At 46.4% G+C, this 14,947-nt stretch overlaps 1 protein-coding gene across 4 annotated transcripts in view; it reads right to left on the bottom strand.

Moving 5' to 3' along the window:
- Nucleotides 1-1,895: 1,895 nt before the first annotated feature.
- LOC147097718 (protein GPR108-like) overlaps nucleotides 1,896-14,947 on the bottom strand; it is a 47,573-nt gene continuing 34,521 nt past the window's right edge. For 3 of the 4 annotated variants that reach the window (XM_085971750.1, XM_085971751.1, XM_085971752.1), the window contains exons 13-18: nucleotides 13,132-13,262; nucleotides 10,934-10,977; nucleotides 7,541-7,590; nucleotides 6,547-6,630; nucleotides 4,902-5,023; nucleotides 1,896-4,033 (exon numbers count right to left, since the gene is read on the bottom strand). In XM_085971750.1, coding sequence (XP_085827876.1) covers nucleotides 3,946-4,033; nucleotides 4,902-5,023; nucleotides 6,547-6,630; nucleotides 7,541-7,590; nucleotides 10,934-10,977; nucleotides 13,132-13,262 — 519 coding nt within the window. In that variant the 3' untranslated portion in view covers nucleotides 1,896-3,945. Of the gene's footprint in view, nucleotides 4,034-4,897; nucleotides 5,024-6,546; nucleotides 6,631-7,540; nucleotides 7,591-10,933; nucleotides 10,978-13,131; nucleotides 13,263-14,947 lie in introns of those variants that run through there. The other variant, XM_085971753.1, reaches the window with a different exon arrangement.

The following is a 14,947-nucleotide window of genomic DNA, read 5'->3' as shown; positions in this document are numbered from 1 at the left end:
TAAGCAAAATGGTAGCCGTGAATTTAGTGTTCTGTTCCTTTCACTTGCGAAAGGAGGATAGAATAGCGCTAGGTGTTCTGCATTGCCGGGAATCAAAATTGTGTTATCTGAAGATTAAACCACGGTCGCTGCTGTAAACCAGTATTTGTTCAAATAAAGGATGTGTTTGTTCATGTGCAGCTTGTGCAGTTTGTGGGGGATGGGAAGGGAAGAGTGTTCACAGTCCACTGTCCAGGGCCCCAAACACCCCTTCCAGGTGAAACAGCGATTTACTTGTACTTCTTGCAATTTAGTATATTGTATTCGCTGCTCGCAATGCGGTCTCCTCAACACTGGGGAGACCAAACGCAGATTGGGTGATCGCTTTGCGGAACACCTCCATTCAGTCCAATGATGTGCGGGTTAGGTTGATTTGGCTATGATAAATTGACCCTTAGTGTTAGGGGATTAAATACGTGGGGTTACAGGGATAGGGTGGGATATGTGTCGGTGCAGGCTCGATGGGCCGAAATGGCCTCTATCTGCACTGTGGGGATTCGGTGATTCTGTGAAGGGTGACCCCGAGCTTCCGGTCACCTGTCACTTTAATTCTCCGCTTCACTCCCACTCTGATCTCTCTGTCCTCAGCCTATTACATTGTTCCAATGAAGCTCAACGTAAGCTTGAGGAACAGCACCTCATCTTTCGATTAGGCACTTTACAGCCTGCCGGACTCAAGAGTTTCAGATAATAATCCCTGCCCCCATTTTTCATGCTGTATGATTTTTGCCATTCCCATTTGCAACATTTTATCTTTCCTGCCTCTTACACAAGTACAGTATGTTCTTTCCATTCCTTCCTTCCCTCCTAAACCGCCCCCCCCCCCCACCTGCTTAATATCTGTTACATCTCCAGCTTTTTCCAGTTCTGATGAAGGGTCCCAGACCTGAAACGTTAACTCTGTTTCTCTCTCCACGGATGCTGCCTGGCCTGCTGAGTGGTTCCAGCATGTTCTGTTTTTATTTCAGATTTCCAGCATCCGCAGTATTTTGCTTTTGTATTAAGAGTCTAGAAAATAAATTGGTGTGCAGATGTTTTTTAAAAAATTATAAATTTAAGGAAACAATCAAAACAAAACCCAGCACCCATCTTTCCCTGAAAATGAAAGCTGTTATTTAAGTATACACAGGGGGTGGGTAGAATTTCAACTTGATCAGGTGTAAAACTGGGGCTGTGATTCCTCCGCCCGTTATAGGATCTGCCTGATGTTCCTTGCCATTGGAATCAACAGAATGATACATAGATACATAGAAGGCAGGAGTAGGCCATTCGGCCCCTCGAGCCTGCTCCGCCATTCAATGCGATCATGGCTGATCATCCAAATTCAGTACCCTGTCCCTGCTTTCCCCCCATATCCCTTGAGCCTTAAGAAATATATCTAACTCCTTCTTGAATATATTTAATGAATTGGCCTCCACTGCCTTCTGTGGTAGAGAATTCCACAGGTTCACCACTCTCTGGGTGAAGAAATTCCTCATCTCAGTCCTGAATGGCTTACCCCTTATCAGACTGTGACCCCTGGTTCTGGACTCTCCGACCATCGGGAACATCCTTCCTGCATCTAGCCTGTCTAGTCCTGTTAGAATTTTATAAGTTTCAATGAGATCTCCTCTCATTCTTCTAAACTCCAGCGAGTATAAGCCCAATCGACCCAATCTCTCCTCATACGTCATTCACGATAATCGTGCGGTTTCTAGAACGGGAGGACGATCCGCAATGCAGGTTTTACACCGGATCGAGTTGGAAAATCTAACTAACACACGGTCTCGAGGTGGCTTCAAAGCCGCACAGGCCTTTCCTCAACTCCAGACAGATTTAAGACTCCCGCGATACAGCAGCAACGACGGAGTCTTGGATCCAGTGAGACACAGCAGAGTTTATTTTTGTTAAAATTAAAACCTAGTTACAGCAACGGTGAATCATTTCAAAACATAAACTTATTTATACGGAGAAAATAAATACACAGCAGGCATCTCAATTCTGGGGCTCCAAAAAGAATATAATTGTAACTGGTTCCAAGTTCTAAAACAAATATGTACAATGGGCGGAGTTAGAAACTATAGAAAACTATGCCATTGATTATTGCTTTTACATTCTCTCTACAAGTCTGGGTCGGCTGCTATGCGGTAAGTTGTACCACGAGGACATCATAGCGCCATATGGGTATAAGACACAGGTGTAGCGATGCCACTGCGCTGTCTGAGATTGCCAGCCAGAGACAGAGGCTATCTTGGTCGACAAGTAACCATCGAGATTGTACTACTGGAAAAGGCACGCGTGTTGACGTTTGGTGAGAACAGGATCTGGCTCGATGGTGGTGCCCTCCCCAACGGAAGTCAAACAAGCTACCCAACAGTCACTATCCAACCTCACACAAGGATGGTCACTTGGTAGGCTCCCAACGAACTGTAGCCCAACAACATTCAGCGCGAGAGAGAGCGCGTGTGTGAGAGAGTAAGCGAGCGAGAGAAAAGGCGACGGGGAAGAAAAAACAAAAATAATAAAATTGATTTGAACAATTCTTCAAGAATCCCGTAATTTGAGCACTGGGAATGTAAATTTAAAAGCATAAAGGCTTTTTCTTAAATATAAATTCTACACAGGGCAGTAAGAAAATCATTACATAAATATTTATACCCACATACAATTTTCTTATAAACATCAATTTTTACACAAGTTATCATTTCCTCGTCACACTGGCCAGGTGCAAGCACTCAAACCCTCTCTAAAACAGGAAAAGCAAATCAAAAGTTCACCACAGTGCTGCACTGCAGAAAGAAAACTACGTTACAAAATGGGTCATCTTTAAACAATGCTCTGGGGGGATCAGGAGTAAAACTGAGTTAGCACCGCTGTGAGGCGATTAGGGTTAAACGGACAAAATCCATGCCCAGCCGAACTGCGCCAGCATTCCATACGCAAGTACCCGAGAGACCGCAAGGAAAAGTGCCTCTCCTCTGCTTCTGGAAGTCAGCGAACCAATTTCCGTCCCTTCTCCCGCGATGACAATTATTTCGGAAGTTGGATTTTTAACACTCTTTTCCCCGCCCCCCCCCCCCCCCAGCCCTCCTCCCACTGAGCCCCCTCCCCTCCAAAGAAAAGCTTTATTTTTGTTGATGTGACGTTATTAGATGCAGGTAAAAGATCAAAATGGTCCAATGTGTTCTGGATTACTTTCCCCAACACCTGCTGTACAATAGCCACAAACTAAAGAGAGAGTAGTCTCACACGGTGCGATGGCGTGTTTCAGTTCAGGCTCTCCGTGCGAGAATCTCACCCATGGCTTTAGGCTAGAGACTGAGGAGTTTGTGTGGGGCTCGTGGTCCTTCTGAACCAGTCAAGAGAGCTCGTTTGCACGTGCAGGATCCATAAAAAGGTACAGGGCCTTGTGCATAAAGGGAGAGGCTAAGCAGATGCTATTCCACGCCATGAGATGCACACCCTCCCTGTCTGGTTGACTATGACCGAGTGGAGCGATTTGCAGTTAAAAAGCACTCTGACATTCTGTCAAAAGAACAGCAACACGAGAGGGGAGAGAGCTACAAAAACTCTAAAAAGGAAAACTGCTTCGAACAGTAAATTAAGTTTATCTGCCACATCACCGAGTCAAAACTCTGCTTTCCACTTACACCAACAGTTTGGTCATAAAGCTTCAGAAGGAGAATACTCCAATGTACTGTGTTATATAAAGATATATCTTATATGTATTACATATATACAGGTCAAACAGTCACATTTATTTGCTTTCTAACAGTTATATAACAGGAATTGCAACAGGAATCCAGTATTTACCAACACATTTTATCCATTTAGAATTCCTGCACCCAGTTCCTTCTCCCAATGTCCACGTGCAGACCTAAGTAGGCCTCGTTTCCTTGGTAACTACCAATCCTAAGCTGCCAAGTTTCATACTGAGGAATCCCGCATTTGTTCTTTCCCATTGCTGGTCTTCTTCACTTTGGTTACGCTTTCCAGCAAACCCGATTCAGTCAGTCTAGTAAAGAAAACACATATCGATGAGCCATTGATGGCACCGTCCGAGCTGTATGCTGTTTTGCCAGAGTCACGTGTCACCACACAGACCTAAGCTCAGTCTGCAGCTCACATTACCGTTATATTAGGACTTTTGTGTCAGATTTTTTTGTCAAAGCAGCACAAATGTACCAACATGGAGCTGTTAAGACGCAAAGTAACTCCAGCACGTAATCCAGGCTGACGCTCCCAGTGCAGTACTGAGGGAGTGCCGCACTGTCAGAGGTGCCGTCTTTCAGATGAGACGTTAAACTGAGGCCCCGTCTGCTCTCTCAGGTGAACGCAAAATGAATTAAATAGATCTATAGTTACTCATACACTGCCTCTGCCCATCCTGGGCACATATTTGTGAATCACACAGCACAGGAGGCGGCCATTCAGCCCATCGAGTCTGTGCCGGCTCTTTGAAAGAGCTCTCCAATTAGTCACAACATCCACCCTGCTCTTTCCCCAGAGCCCTGCAAACGTTTCCTTTAAGTTTTTATCCAATTTCCTTTTGAAAGTTACTGTTTCCACCCGCCCTTTCAGGCAGCGTGTTGCAGATCCTAGGGCTTTCTTAAAATTTAATTAGGATTCACCATTTATCTAAAGAAGTGTTAAAATGTGCTGGAGGCAGAGAGGAGTTATTGGAACAGTCGGCTGTGGCTTAAAGCTGGTTACATATTGATGGGCGACAGGAAACCAACTGGCTTGTAAATTCATCATGGTGTGTATTCGTGTAAAATATATATATATCTCTTCTCATTTAATCTGCAATGGCCAGCTGTTGTTACTGATGTAGACCATGATTTCTGATCAATTGCGACAGTGAGCAGGGTCCAGTTACTTACACTTCATCCATTGTGACATGCTCCTCCTCCTGTGGGAGCTGGAGGTAGGGGTTGTTGGAAGCTGGTCGGAACTTGTACCCGGTCAGCACAAAGAACACCAACGTCGACACCTCCACCAGAAACTAAGAGAAATTAAAATTGAAAACACCATAAAATTAAGATGGCGAAAAGATCAGGGACGAGAGTCTCCGCTGGTTTTACCGGCACAATTTGCCAGAAATCGGCCAAACCAGCGTAAAGGATCGAGGAATTTCAAGCGCAAGTTACGCTGAGTGCGAATCGCGTTTCCGCCATCTTTAACGTTGGTTTAAAAACCATCGCGCTGGAAGCCGGCTCCACCCACAACACTTGTCACGCCCACAGCCCTAGATCGAAATAACGAGCATGGCGAGTCTCCACCATTCCTTCAGTCACCCCTGTCCCAAATCTTGATATTCCTGCACTGAACCTCCACTTTCCTCCTCCTCCTCTTAGGCCCTCCTTAAAACCCAACCTGTTTCACCCTTTCTAAACTCTCCTTTTTCTCATCAGTTTCCCCCACCCCTCCTGGGATGTTTCTCTATGTTAAAAGGCACTATACAAGTACCGGGAACGGTAGCATGGTGGTAATGTCACTGGGCTAGTAATCCAGAGACACAAGTTCAAATCCCACTGGGGAATTTAAATTCAGTTAATTAAATAAATCTGGAATAAAAAGCTAGTAATGGTAACCATGAAACTATCGGATTGTCGTAATAACCCCAGTTATTAGTCGCAATAACCCCAGAACATCCAGTTCACTACGGTCCTTTAGGGAAGAAAATCTGCCGTCCTTACCTGGTCTGTCCCACCAGCAGACACAGTGGTATACAGTTGAGAAGGAGTGGCCCTGTGAGTCCTCAACATTGACTCTGGACTTGCTGATTACCACCTACCGCCCTCCCTCAGCTGATGAATCCAACACCACTTGGAAGAAGCACTGAGTAGCAGAATGTACTCTGGGTGGGGGACTTCAATGTCCATCACCAAGAGTTGCTCGGTAGCACCACTGCTGACATAGTCTGGGCCTGCGACAGGTGGCGAGAACCAACACAAGGGAAAAACCTACTTGACCTCGACCTCACCGATTTCAGGCACGAGGGGCCAATTGGCCTACTCCTGCTTATGTTTCTTATGTCAGTTGTTGGGGTGTAGAGTTAAAAAAAATAACAGTAGTCCTCAAAGTGCATTCCCTTTATACTTGGAGCCATTCTTGCAGTTTTCCTTAGCAAGAAAATCAGGCCAAAAAAGAGCCCTTGGAAGCCGTGATGGAAGCTCCTTGGACACAAATTGATAATCCAAAAGTTTAAAAAAATTACAAGACAAAACCTTAGTGATTTCCATATATACCGCTATTTTAGAGCACAATGCCGACAACTGCTGTCCCAGTTTTGTTGTGGACACATCTCTATTGCATTAACCTCGTTTAAAACACTTGACACCAAAAATTCCAACTTCCAGTAGCTTGGGGAGATAGACTGCCCCTTGATAACTTTCCTCCACCTCTGTCAGACTAAGACGGGCATATTTCACCATTCTGTCGTTACACTGACCCCCTGCACATAACTAACCTACAACCCACAAATCAGTGCTGATCTTAACCATGAGACGATTAGCTCTTACTTACATTATACATCCACTGCCACCGAAATGGGACAGTGAATTTGAGAAGAATAGCGATGATCCTGGTGAAATATATGTAGCAAACAATCTTTGAAAAGAAAAATGACAATTATTAGAAACAGAGAGACCTAGAATTCACAGAATACATACTGGTCCATCCCATTCACCACCACCCCCACCGCATAAGAACACAAGAATTATCAGCAGGAGTGGGCCATTCGGCCCCTTGAGCCTGCTCCGCCATTCAATAAGATCATGGCTGATCTTCTACCTCATCTCCACTTTCCCGCTCTATCCCCATATCCCTCGATTCCCCTAGAGTCCAACAATCTATCGATCTCAGCCTTGAACATACTCAGTGATTCAGCCTCCACAGCCCTCTGGGGTAGAGAATTCCAAAGATTCACCAACCCTGAGTGAAGAAATTCCTCCCCATCTCAGTCTTAAATGGCCGACCCCTTATCCCGAGACTGTGACCCCCCTAGATCTAGACCCCCAGCTATGGGGAAACAACCTCTCAGCATCTGCCCTGTCAAGCCCTCTTAAGAATGTTATACGCTTCAATGAGATCACCCCTCATTCTTCTAAACTCCATTGAAAGGTCACCAGCCAGGATATCCACAAAAGGGGGAAGAGGACTTGTTGCTCAAGTCTAACCTACAACTACCACTGCTTACCTTTGAGGGCTCCTCATCTATGGATGTTCCTGGCCTCACTAACTCCTGCAAACTCAAATGGAACTGCCACGCCCACGCACTGCAAAACCTGCCTCCAAAAAGCTGAATTAACTTTCCAATGCCAAACATTCCTTTCACTCTTAACTCTTTTATAAAACCCAAGTCTGTCCGTCCGAGACTTAAATGCTGCTCCTATATCTGGAAATGGTCTTCCAGCAGCGCTCTCGCACTGCTGAACAATATCCAAAAAAAAACACACACTCAATCCCACACAGCACATATACCCAGCAACCCAAACGTGAACACAGTATATGTACCTACCATGACATAAAAATGCCTGAAGAGTTTCAATTTGGCCAGACTCATTGCAGCTGCAGATAAAAATCAGGAAGGAAAGTAAAACCAGTGAAGATTATCCAGACTTCATTACACCAGTTCTACGATTTTTCTCAGTTATAATATACAGTAAAATACCCCTCTTAGTTCCCGTTAACCGGTTCTCCTCCAAGGACAAAGGCTCAGACTGCGGTGCCTGCCCATGACTGGCAGCTCCTCCAAGTGACCGTGCACAATGGGTATTGGTCCAATATTCAACTACAGGAGCATCACAAACCATCATCATACGCATGCTTCTAATAAGTACAGGAAACTCTTTGGTATCCGGCACCGTGTTGCCGGTTGATCAAAATTTCCGGATGACGGAGAGGGTTATCTACCGAGGCTATTTTTAACAAAGAAAAATTTAAAAACCAAGAAATGTGCAGTATACAGTGATTGGGTACTCACCTACAGAATGTTGTGTTAAATGGATGGTGGAAGATGCTTGATTAAGTACAGTACTGCCAGTTGAGGGTAATGCAATGCAATGACTACCAGCAGCGTGGGAGACACACAGTACCCCTATAAAATGGGGGATCAGAAGAGACTACCGGCAGCGCGGGAGAGTCAGAATCCTGTTACAGGGGTATTGAGGTGTTCGGACTTCCGACAGCACCAAGAAGCCGAGTAGTGGCAGTTTGGCAAACTACCCCCACTGACTAACTCGGCCACTGCGGGAGACTCGGACTCGGCAACATTGCCGGTTATTGAGATGTTGTTTTCGGAGTGAGAATTTTGCCGGTTAATAAGAGAATTCCGGATATTTAGGTGCCGTTTAAACGAGAGTTTCCTGTACTGTGAAATAGCGATCACGAGCAGGAACACTGGCTGATTTTCTCCCCCTTCCTACTGCCGAGACCAATTGGACCATAAAATTCTTTAGTTTATGGAGACATAAAATCTTGAGGGCTTGACAGGGTAGATGCTGAGAGGCTGTTTCCCCCTGGCTGGAGAGTCTAGAACTAGGGGTCACAGTCTCAGGATAAGGGGTCGGCCATTTAGGACTGAGATGAGGAGGAATTTCTTCACTCAGAGGGTGGTGAATCTTTGGAATTCTCTGCCCCAAAGAGCTGTGGATGCTGAATCATTGAATATATTCAAGGCGGAGATCGATAGATTTTTGAACGCTAAGGAAATCAAGGGCTATGGGGATAGAGCGGGAAGGCGGAGTTGAGGTAGGTCAGCCATGAGCTCAGCAGGCTCGAGGGGCCGTACGGCTTGCTCCCGCTCCTATTTCTCATCTTCTCATGACCACCGTCTTTGAACAGGAACCTTCCTTGGTCAATATACAGACAGAGATTAGACCATCTCTGAACTGTGGCTCAGTGGGCAGCTCTCTCGCCTCCCGAAGGTTGTGGGCTCGAGTCCCACTCCAGAGACTTGGGCATAAAACTCCAGTGCAGTGCTGAGGGAGCGCGGCACTGTCGGAGGTGCCGTCTTTCGGATGAGACGGTAAACCGAGGCCCCATCTGCCCTCTCAGGTGGACGTAAAAGATCCCATGGCATTATTTGGAAGAGGAGCTGGGGGGAGTTCTCCCCGGTGTCCTGGGGCCAATATTTATCCCTCAACCATCATCACTAAAACAGATGATCTGGTCATTATCACGTTGCTGTTTGTGAGAGCTTGCTGTGCGCAAATTGGTGGTCGTGTTTCCTACATTACAACAGTGACTACACTTCAAAAATACTTCATTGGTTGTAAAGCGCTTTGGGATGTCCTGGGGTCATGAAGGGTGCTGTAGAAAAACAAGGCTTTCTTTTCACTTGGGTTGGGTGACAGGTGTCCCAATGACTATGATATGTGAGCATCAGAGCCAGAGAGATCAGGAAAGCCCCCGGCTTCTATCTGTGCTGAGCTGGCGGATCTAGTGTCCCTGGGTAAGGGAGATAAGGACATAGGGGGAAAAATTCGGTATTGCCCCTTTTGGGGCACCGTCATCGGCCGTGCGCAAAATTCAGCGCCTGGCACTAATTATCGCCTCCGACAGCAAACTTGGCTTTTATCGCCCCTGGAGGTGATTGGAGCGTTAAATCAGGCGCTTCACACCTGTCTTAAGGCACAACGGCCGAGGAGCGAGGCGCTACCTCAGAACACTGGCGAGGCAAGGAAGAGCAAATCAAAATAAACCTGCAAAGTGCTGCTCAGTACCCAAAACTCCTTCACAGCGTTGAATCTCTCCAGAAGTCTCTCTCTCTCTTTCTGACTGCGTGGTGCAAAAATGTCACTGACAAAAAAAGGCAGGAAGCAGTCACCTTTAAATAGCGCTCCCCCAGTCGCTTCTGACTGCAAAACGCTCCCCTCAACCTGTCGTTGCTAACGGCAGGCGGTAAGGCAGGGGGGCGCCACTCAATATCCGGTCCGGGGCGCTGTGCACTCGAATGACGTCACAATCTGCCGGCGCAGGAGATCGTGGCGGAAGTGTTTAGCGCCACCGCAAAATGTCTAGTTCATTTCGCGAGCGGCGCAAACGTCGCCGCGCCCGTCCTCTAGTTGCTTTGTGCCCCAATTGGCGCCCTCTTAAGGCACTAACGGGAGGCGCAAACAACTGAATTTTTCCCCCAAAGTGTTCTCATCGTGCAATCAGCAATGTCTGCTGGAAGTGTGCGTCTGTGGCCACCCGGTAAGGACAGGTCCCGGGCTCAGCTGTGATTTACTCCCCAGGTTCAGTATCCTGCTGGGCCACTCACTATCGAGGCCCACACACACAACGAAGAACAGCCACTTGGACCCAAGCGCCAGAGTGCGACTGTTGCCTGCGGAACCATACCCAAAGCAAGGGGTCAAAGCCACAAGGAGATGGGAAGGAGAGAAAGTTGGCCAGGAAAAAAAAGGAAAAGTTTAAGTGCATCACAAAAGTAGCACATCACACAAGTGTACTGGCAGTAATGTCGTACCACCTGCACTGCATTGGTACCAGTTTGCTAAATAGGCCCAATAAGAATGGAGTCACTCGCTCACTGAGATCAAGAATGTTTGGATGATTCAAACTGGGTGGATGATTCCCCTGCTGGGGAGTCTAGAACTAGGGGGTCGGCCATTTTGAGATGAGAAATTTCTTCACTCAGAGGGTTGTGAATCTTTGGAATTCTCTGCCCCAGAGGGCTGTGGAGGCTCAGTCGTTGAGTATATTTAAGACAGAGATCGATAGATTTTTGGATATTAAGGGAATCAAGGGATATGGGGATCGGGCGGGAAAGTGGAGTTGAGGTAGAAGATCAGCCATGATCTCATTGAATGGTGGAGCAGGCTCGAGGGGCCGAATGGCCTACTCCTGCTCCTAATTCTTACGACCCGCTATCGCCTTCCAGTTAACTGTTAGACGTGGTCAAAATTACCTTTACCGTCTGTGCTTGAGGCGTCCTGCAAGTGCCTGATCGACCTGAAAAATACAAAAGAGAACAGAAATGAAGTTTTAATCAGTGAAGTTCCCTTCTTTTTCTTAAAAAAAAGTCAACAATTCGAATGACCTTGCCAGGCACATCGGACCTACACAACCTGATTTATGGGCATATCAGAAAATAGAAAGCACACGAGGCAACTCCACACAGGACTGGGACTGAGGGAGACAGACCACTATGGGATTGCCGACCCCTTGAACAATTCACAGGTCCACGGTCTGGATCTGCTGGTTGAGAGCAGGGGTGTACAGATAATCAGCGATAAAGTTTCCAAACAGACCTGCGAGAAATCAGTTAACTGCACTGTGGCAGTGCCCATTTCTGGCTACCAAAGGGAGCGCCACAGCTTCTGCAATGGCACAAAATGACATCCCGAAAAACTCTCAGCTCTCCTAGAATAGCATGGCACAAAAGGAGGCCATTCGGCCCATCGAGTCTGCACCGGCACTTTCAAAGAGCAATTCAGTTAGTCCCGCTCCCCCGCTCTTTCCTCATATCCCTGCAATTTTTTCCTCCATCAAGTATTTATCCAATTCCTTTTTGGAAGCTACTAATGAAACTATATCCACCGCCCTATCAGGCAATGCATTCCAAATCCTAACCACTCGCTGCGTAAAAAGGATTTTCCTCATGTCGCCTCTGGTTCTTTTGCCAATCACCTTAAATCTGGGCCTTCGGCCATCAAAAACAGTTTCTCTTTATTTACACTATCGAAACCCTTCATGATTTTAAACATCTCTATCAAATCTCCTCTCAGCCTTCTCTGCTTGAAGGAGAGCAGCCCCAGCTTCTCCACGTCTATCCATGTAACTGTAATCCCTCATCCCTGGAACCATTCTAGTAAATCTTTTCTGTACCCTCTCCAAAGCCTTCACGTCCTTCCTAAAGCGTGGTGCCCCCTCCTCACATATTATATAAAGAATTACATCGAATTTTACAACCCAGAAACGGGCCATTCGGCCCAACTGGTCCGTGCCGGTGTTTATGCTCCACACGAGCCTCCTCCCACCCCTCTTCATCTCGCCCCATCAACATCTCCTTCTATTCCTTTCTCCCTCACGTACTTATCGAGCTTCTACTTTAATGTTATTCACTCTTTGCCTCAACCACATTCTCCCCACTCTCTGGATGAAGAAGTTTCTCCCGAATTCCCTATTGGATTTATCAGTGACTATCTTATATGGACGGCCCCCTCGCTCTGGTCTCCCCCCACAAGTGGAAACATCTCTACGTCTACCCTATCAAACCCCTTCATAATTTTAAAGAGTTCTAGGAGGTCACCCCTCAGCCTTCTCTTTTCTCGAGAAAAGAGCCCCAGCCTGTTCTGTCTTTCCTGATAGTTGTACCCTTTTAGTTCTGGTCAATGTTTAAAGCAGATAGATGCTTATAAACACTAAGCTCTGGGCCCACAAGGGGAGTGAAGCCATGAAGGGAAAATCCAACTTTCAGGCCAAAGGTCACATTCCTGGTCATGACCAAGAATGGGTTTGAAGTAGCATGCTGTTGGGCCGAATGGCCTGTTTCTGTGTTGTAAATCTTATATGATATAATTCATTTTATACGCTGCACGAATGATTTTTCTTGTGGCGTTTCATCCATACAAGTATGTCACTTATTCTGAGTAATAACTTTTCTTGAAACACCTTTACAGATAACAGAGAAAACACATCTAATACATCGGGGCTCCACTCCAAGGCAGGATTCCAATATACTCTCCAGCCTATTCCCTGCTGTGGGGATCATCCTATGTCCAAAATCGCAATCCAGAAATGCAACTTTTTCTTTCAATGAAAGCAGACAAATTCATTAAAAAAAATTAATACAGATAAACCTAAAATGGAATGACCAAAGAATTTGGAAAAGATGCATTCGTTTTTGAAGAGATAAGGCAGTGTGAATTAGGAGCCAGTTGGAGGAGAGTTGCAGTTTTACACTCGCACAGAATGCGGCCTTCTCTGCTGTCACAACATGTAGCCACTCGCATTCGGATTTTGCACACTCGACGAGACACTTGCACGCGTGCTGCGGGACGGCATCACGTGAAAACCGAGATTTTAAGGTGGGGAAACATTAGATTTTTTGCACATGCGTTTTCTCTGGGTTGCACATCCCCGAGCTTCAACAAGAATCCTTACCAAACAACAGGAAACAGGATCGCTCCACAGCAAATAAGATCCACTAGGAACAGGATTTCCTTCCACAAGGCATAATCACTCGTACCCTCTTCAGTCGACTCGATGATGATGTAGGCTGTATTTGCCAACACCTTGAGACACAAAAAAAGACATTTAACTTTTTCACACTCTCCAGCATTGTCCTCCCAAAGAATATATGCATCCATTTTTATTTAGTAAAAGTTTAGATGAATTAGTAGTTGCACAGCAGTTGGTCTGAGGAAAGTTTTACACACACACAAGCAGTCAAGCCGGGTGTCTGTGCTGTCACCACGTACTGTAGGAGCACAGTGCAAACACCAGCCCTAAATTGCACTGCATCTGCCACCTACTGGCCCAGTCACTCGAGATTTAAATCCTTCCCAGTTGGTTGCAAGAGGCAGAGGGTGATGGCCGAGGGTTGCTTTTGTGACTGGAAGCCTGTGTCCAGTGGTGTACCGCAGGGATCGGTGCGGAGTCCTTTGCTGTTTGTAGTGTACATTAATGATTTAGATATGAATGTAGGAGGTATGATCAGTAAGTTTGCAGATGACACGAAAATTGGTGGAGTTGTAAATAGCGAGGAGGGAAGCCTCAGGCTACAGGACGATATAGACGGGTTGGTCAGATGGGCAGAACAGTGGCAAATGGAATTTAACCCTGAAAAGTGTGAGGTGATGCATTTTGGGAGGACTAACAAGGCAAAGGAATACACAATGAATGGTAGGACCCTAGGAAGGACAGAGGATTAGAGGGACCTTGTTGTGCATGTACAGAGATCCCTGAAGGCAGCAGGACAGGTAGATTAGGTGGTTAAAAAGGCATATGGGATACTTATATTCTATGCCTTGGCTAATGAAGGCAAGAGCAGGGAGGTTATGATGGAGCTGTACAAAACGCTAGTTAGGCCACAGCTGGAATACTTTGTGCAGTTCCGGTCGTCACACTATAGGAAGGATGTGATTGCATTGGAGAGAGTGCAGAGGAGATTCACCAGGATGTTACCTGGGCTGGAGCGCTTCAGCTATGAAGAGAGACTGGACAGGCTGGGATTGTTTTCCTTAGAGCAGAGAAGGCTGAGGGGGTCCTGATTGAGGTGTACAAAATTATGAGGGGCATAGATAGGGTAGATAGAAAGGAACTTTTCCCCTTAGTAGAGGGGTCAATAACCAGGGGGCATAGTTTCAAGGTAAGGGGCAGGGGGTTTAGAGGGGATTTGAGGAAAAACTTTTTCACCCAGAGGGTGGTTGGAATCTGGAACTCACTGCCTGAAAGACTCACAACAGTCAAGAAGCATTTAGATGAGCACTTGAAACGCCATAGCATACAAGGCTACGAACCAAGTGCTGGAAAATGGGATTAGAATAGACAGGGCTTGATGGCCGGCGTGGACATCCTCATTTGCCCCGCCTCTTTTGGCACCATCTGCAAATGTGCCATTTTGCTTAGCAATCTTGCCCAAGTGATTATGTTTGAGTTAAAACATATAAATAGCACGGGCCCCCCAATAGTGAGGTTATCCACTTTGGTGTCAAAAACAGGAAGGCAGATTATCTGAATGGCAATAGATTGGGAGAAGGGGAAGTGCAACAAGACCTGGGTGTCCTTGTGCACCAGTCACTGAAGGTAAGCATGCAGGTGCAGCAGGCGGTTAAGGCGGCAAATGGTATGTTGGCCTTCATAGCGAGAGGGTTTGAGTACAAGAACAAGGATGTCTTGCTGCAGTTGTACAGGGCCTTGGTGAGACCACACCTTGAGTATTGTGTGCAGTTTTGGTCGCCTTATCTGAGGAAGGATA

The sequence above is a fragment of the Somniosus microcephalus genome, chromosome 31, assembly GCF_052327205.1.
Source record: "Somniosus microcephalus isolate GS21.2 chromosome 31, FLI_Smic_1.0, whole genome shotgun sequence".
In the NCBI taxonomy this organism is placed as follows: Eukaryota; Metazoa; Chordata; class Chondrichthyes; order Squaliformes; family Somniosidae; genus Somniosus; species Somniosus microcephalus.
Note: the sequence above shows the minus strand (reverse complement) of the source record. Positions and strands in the feature narration are given on the sequence as shown.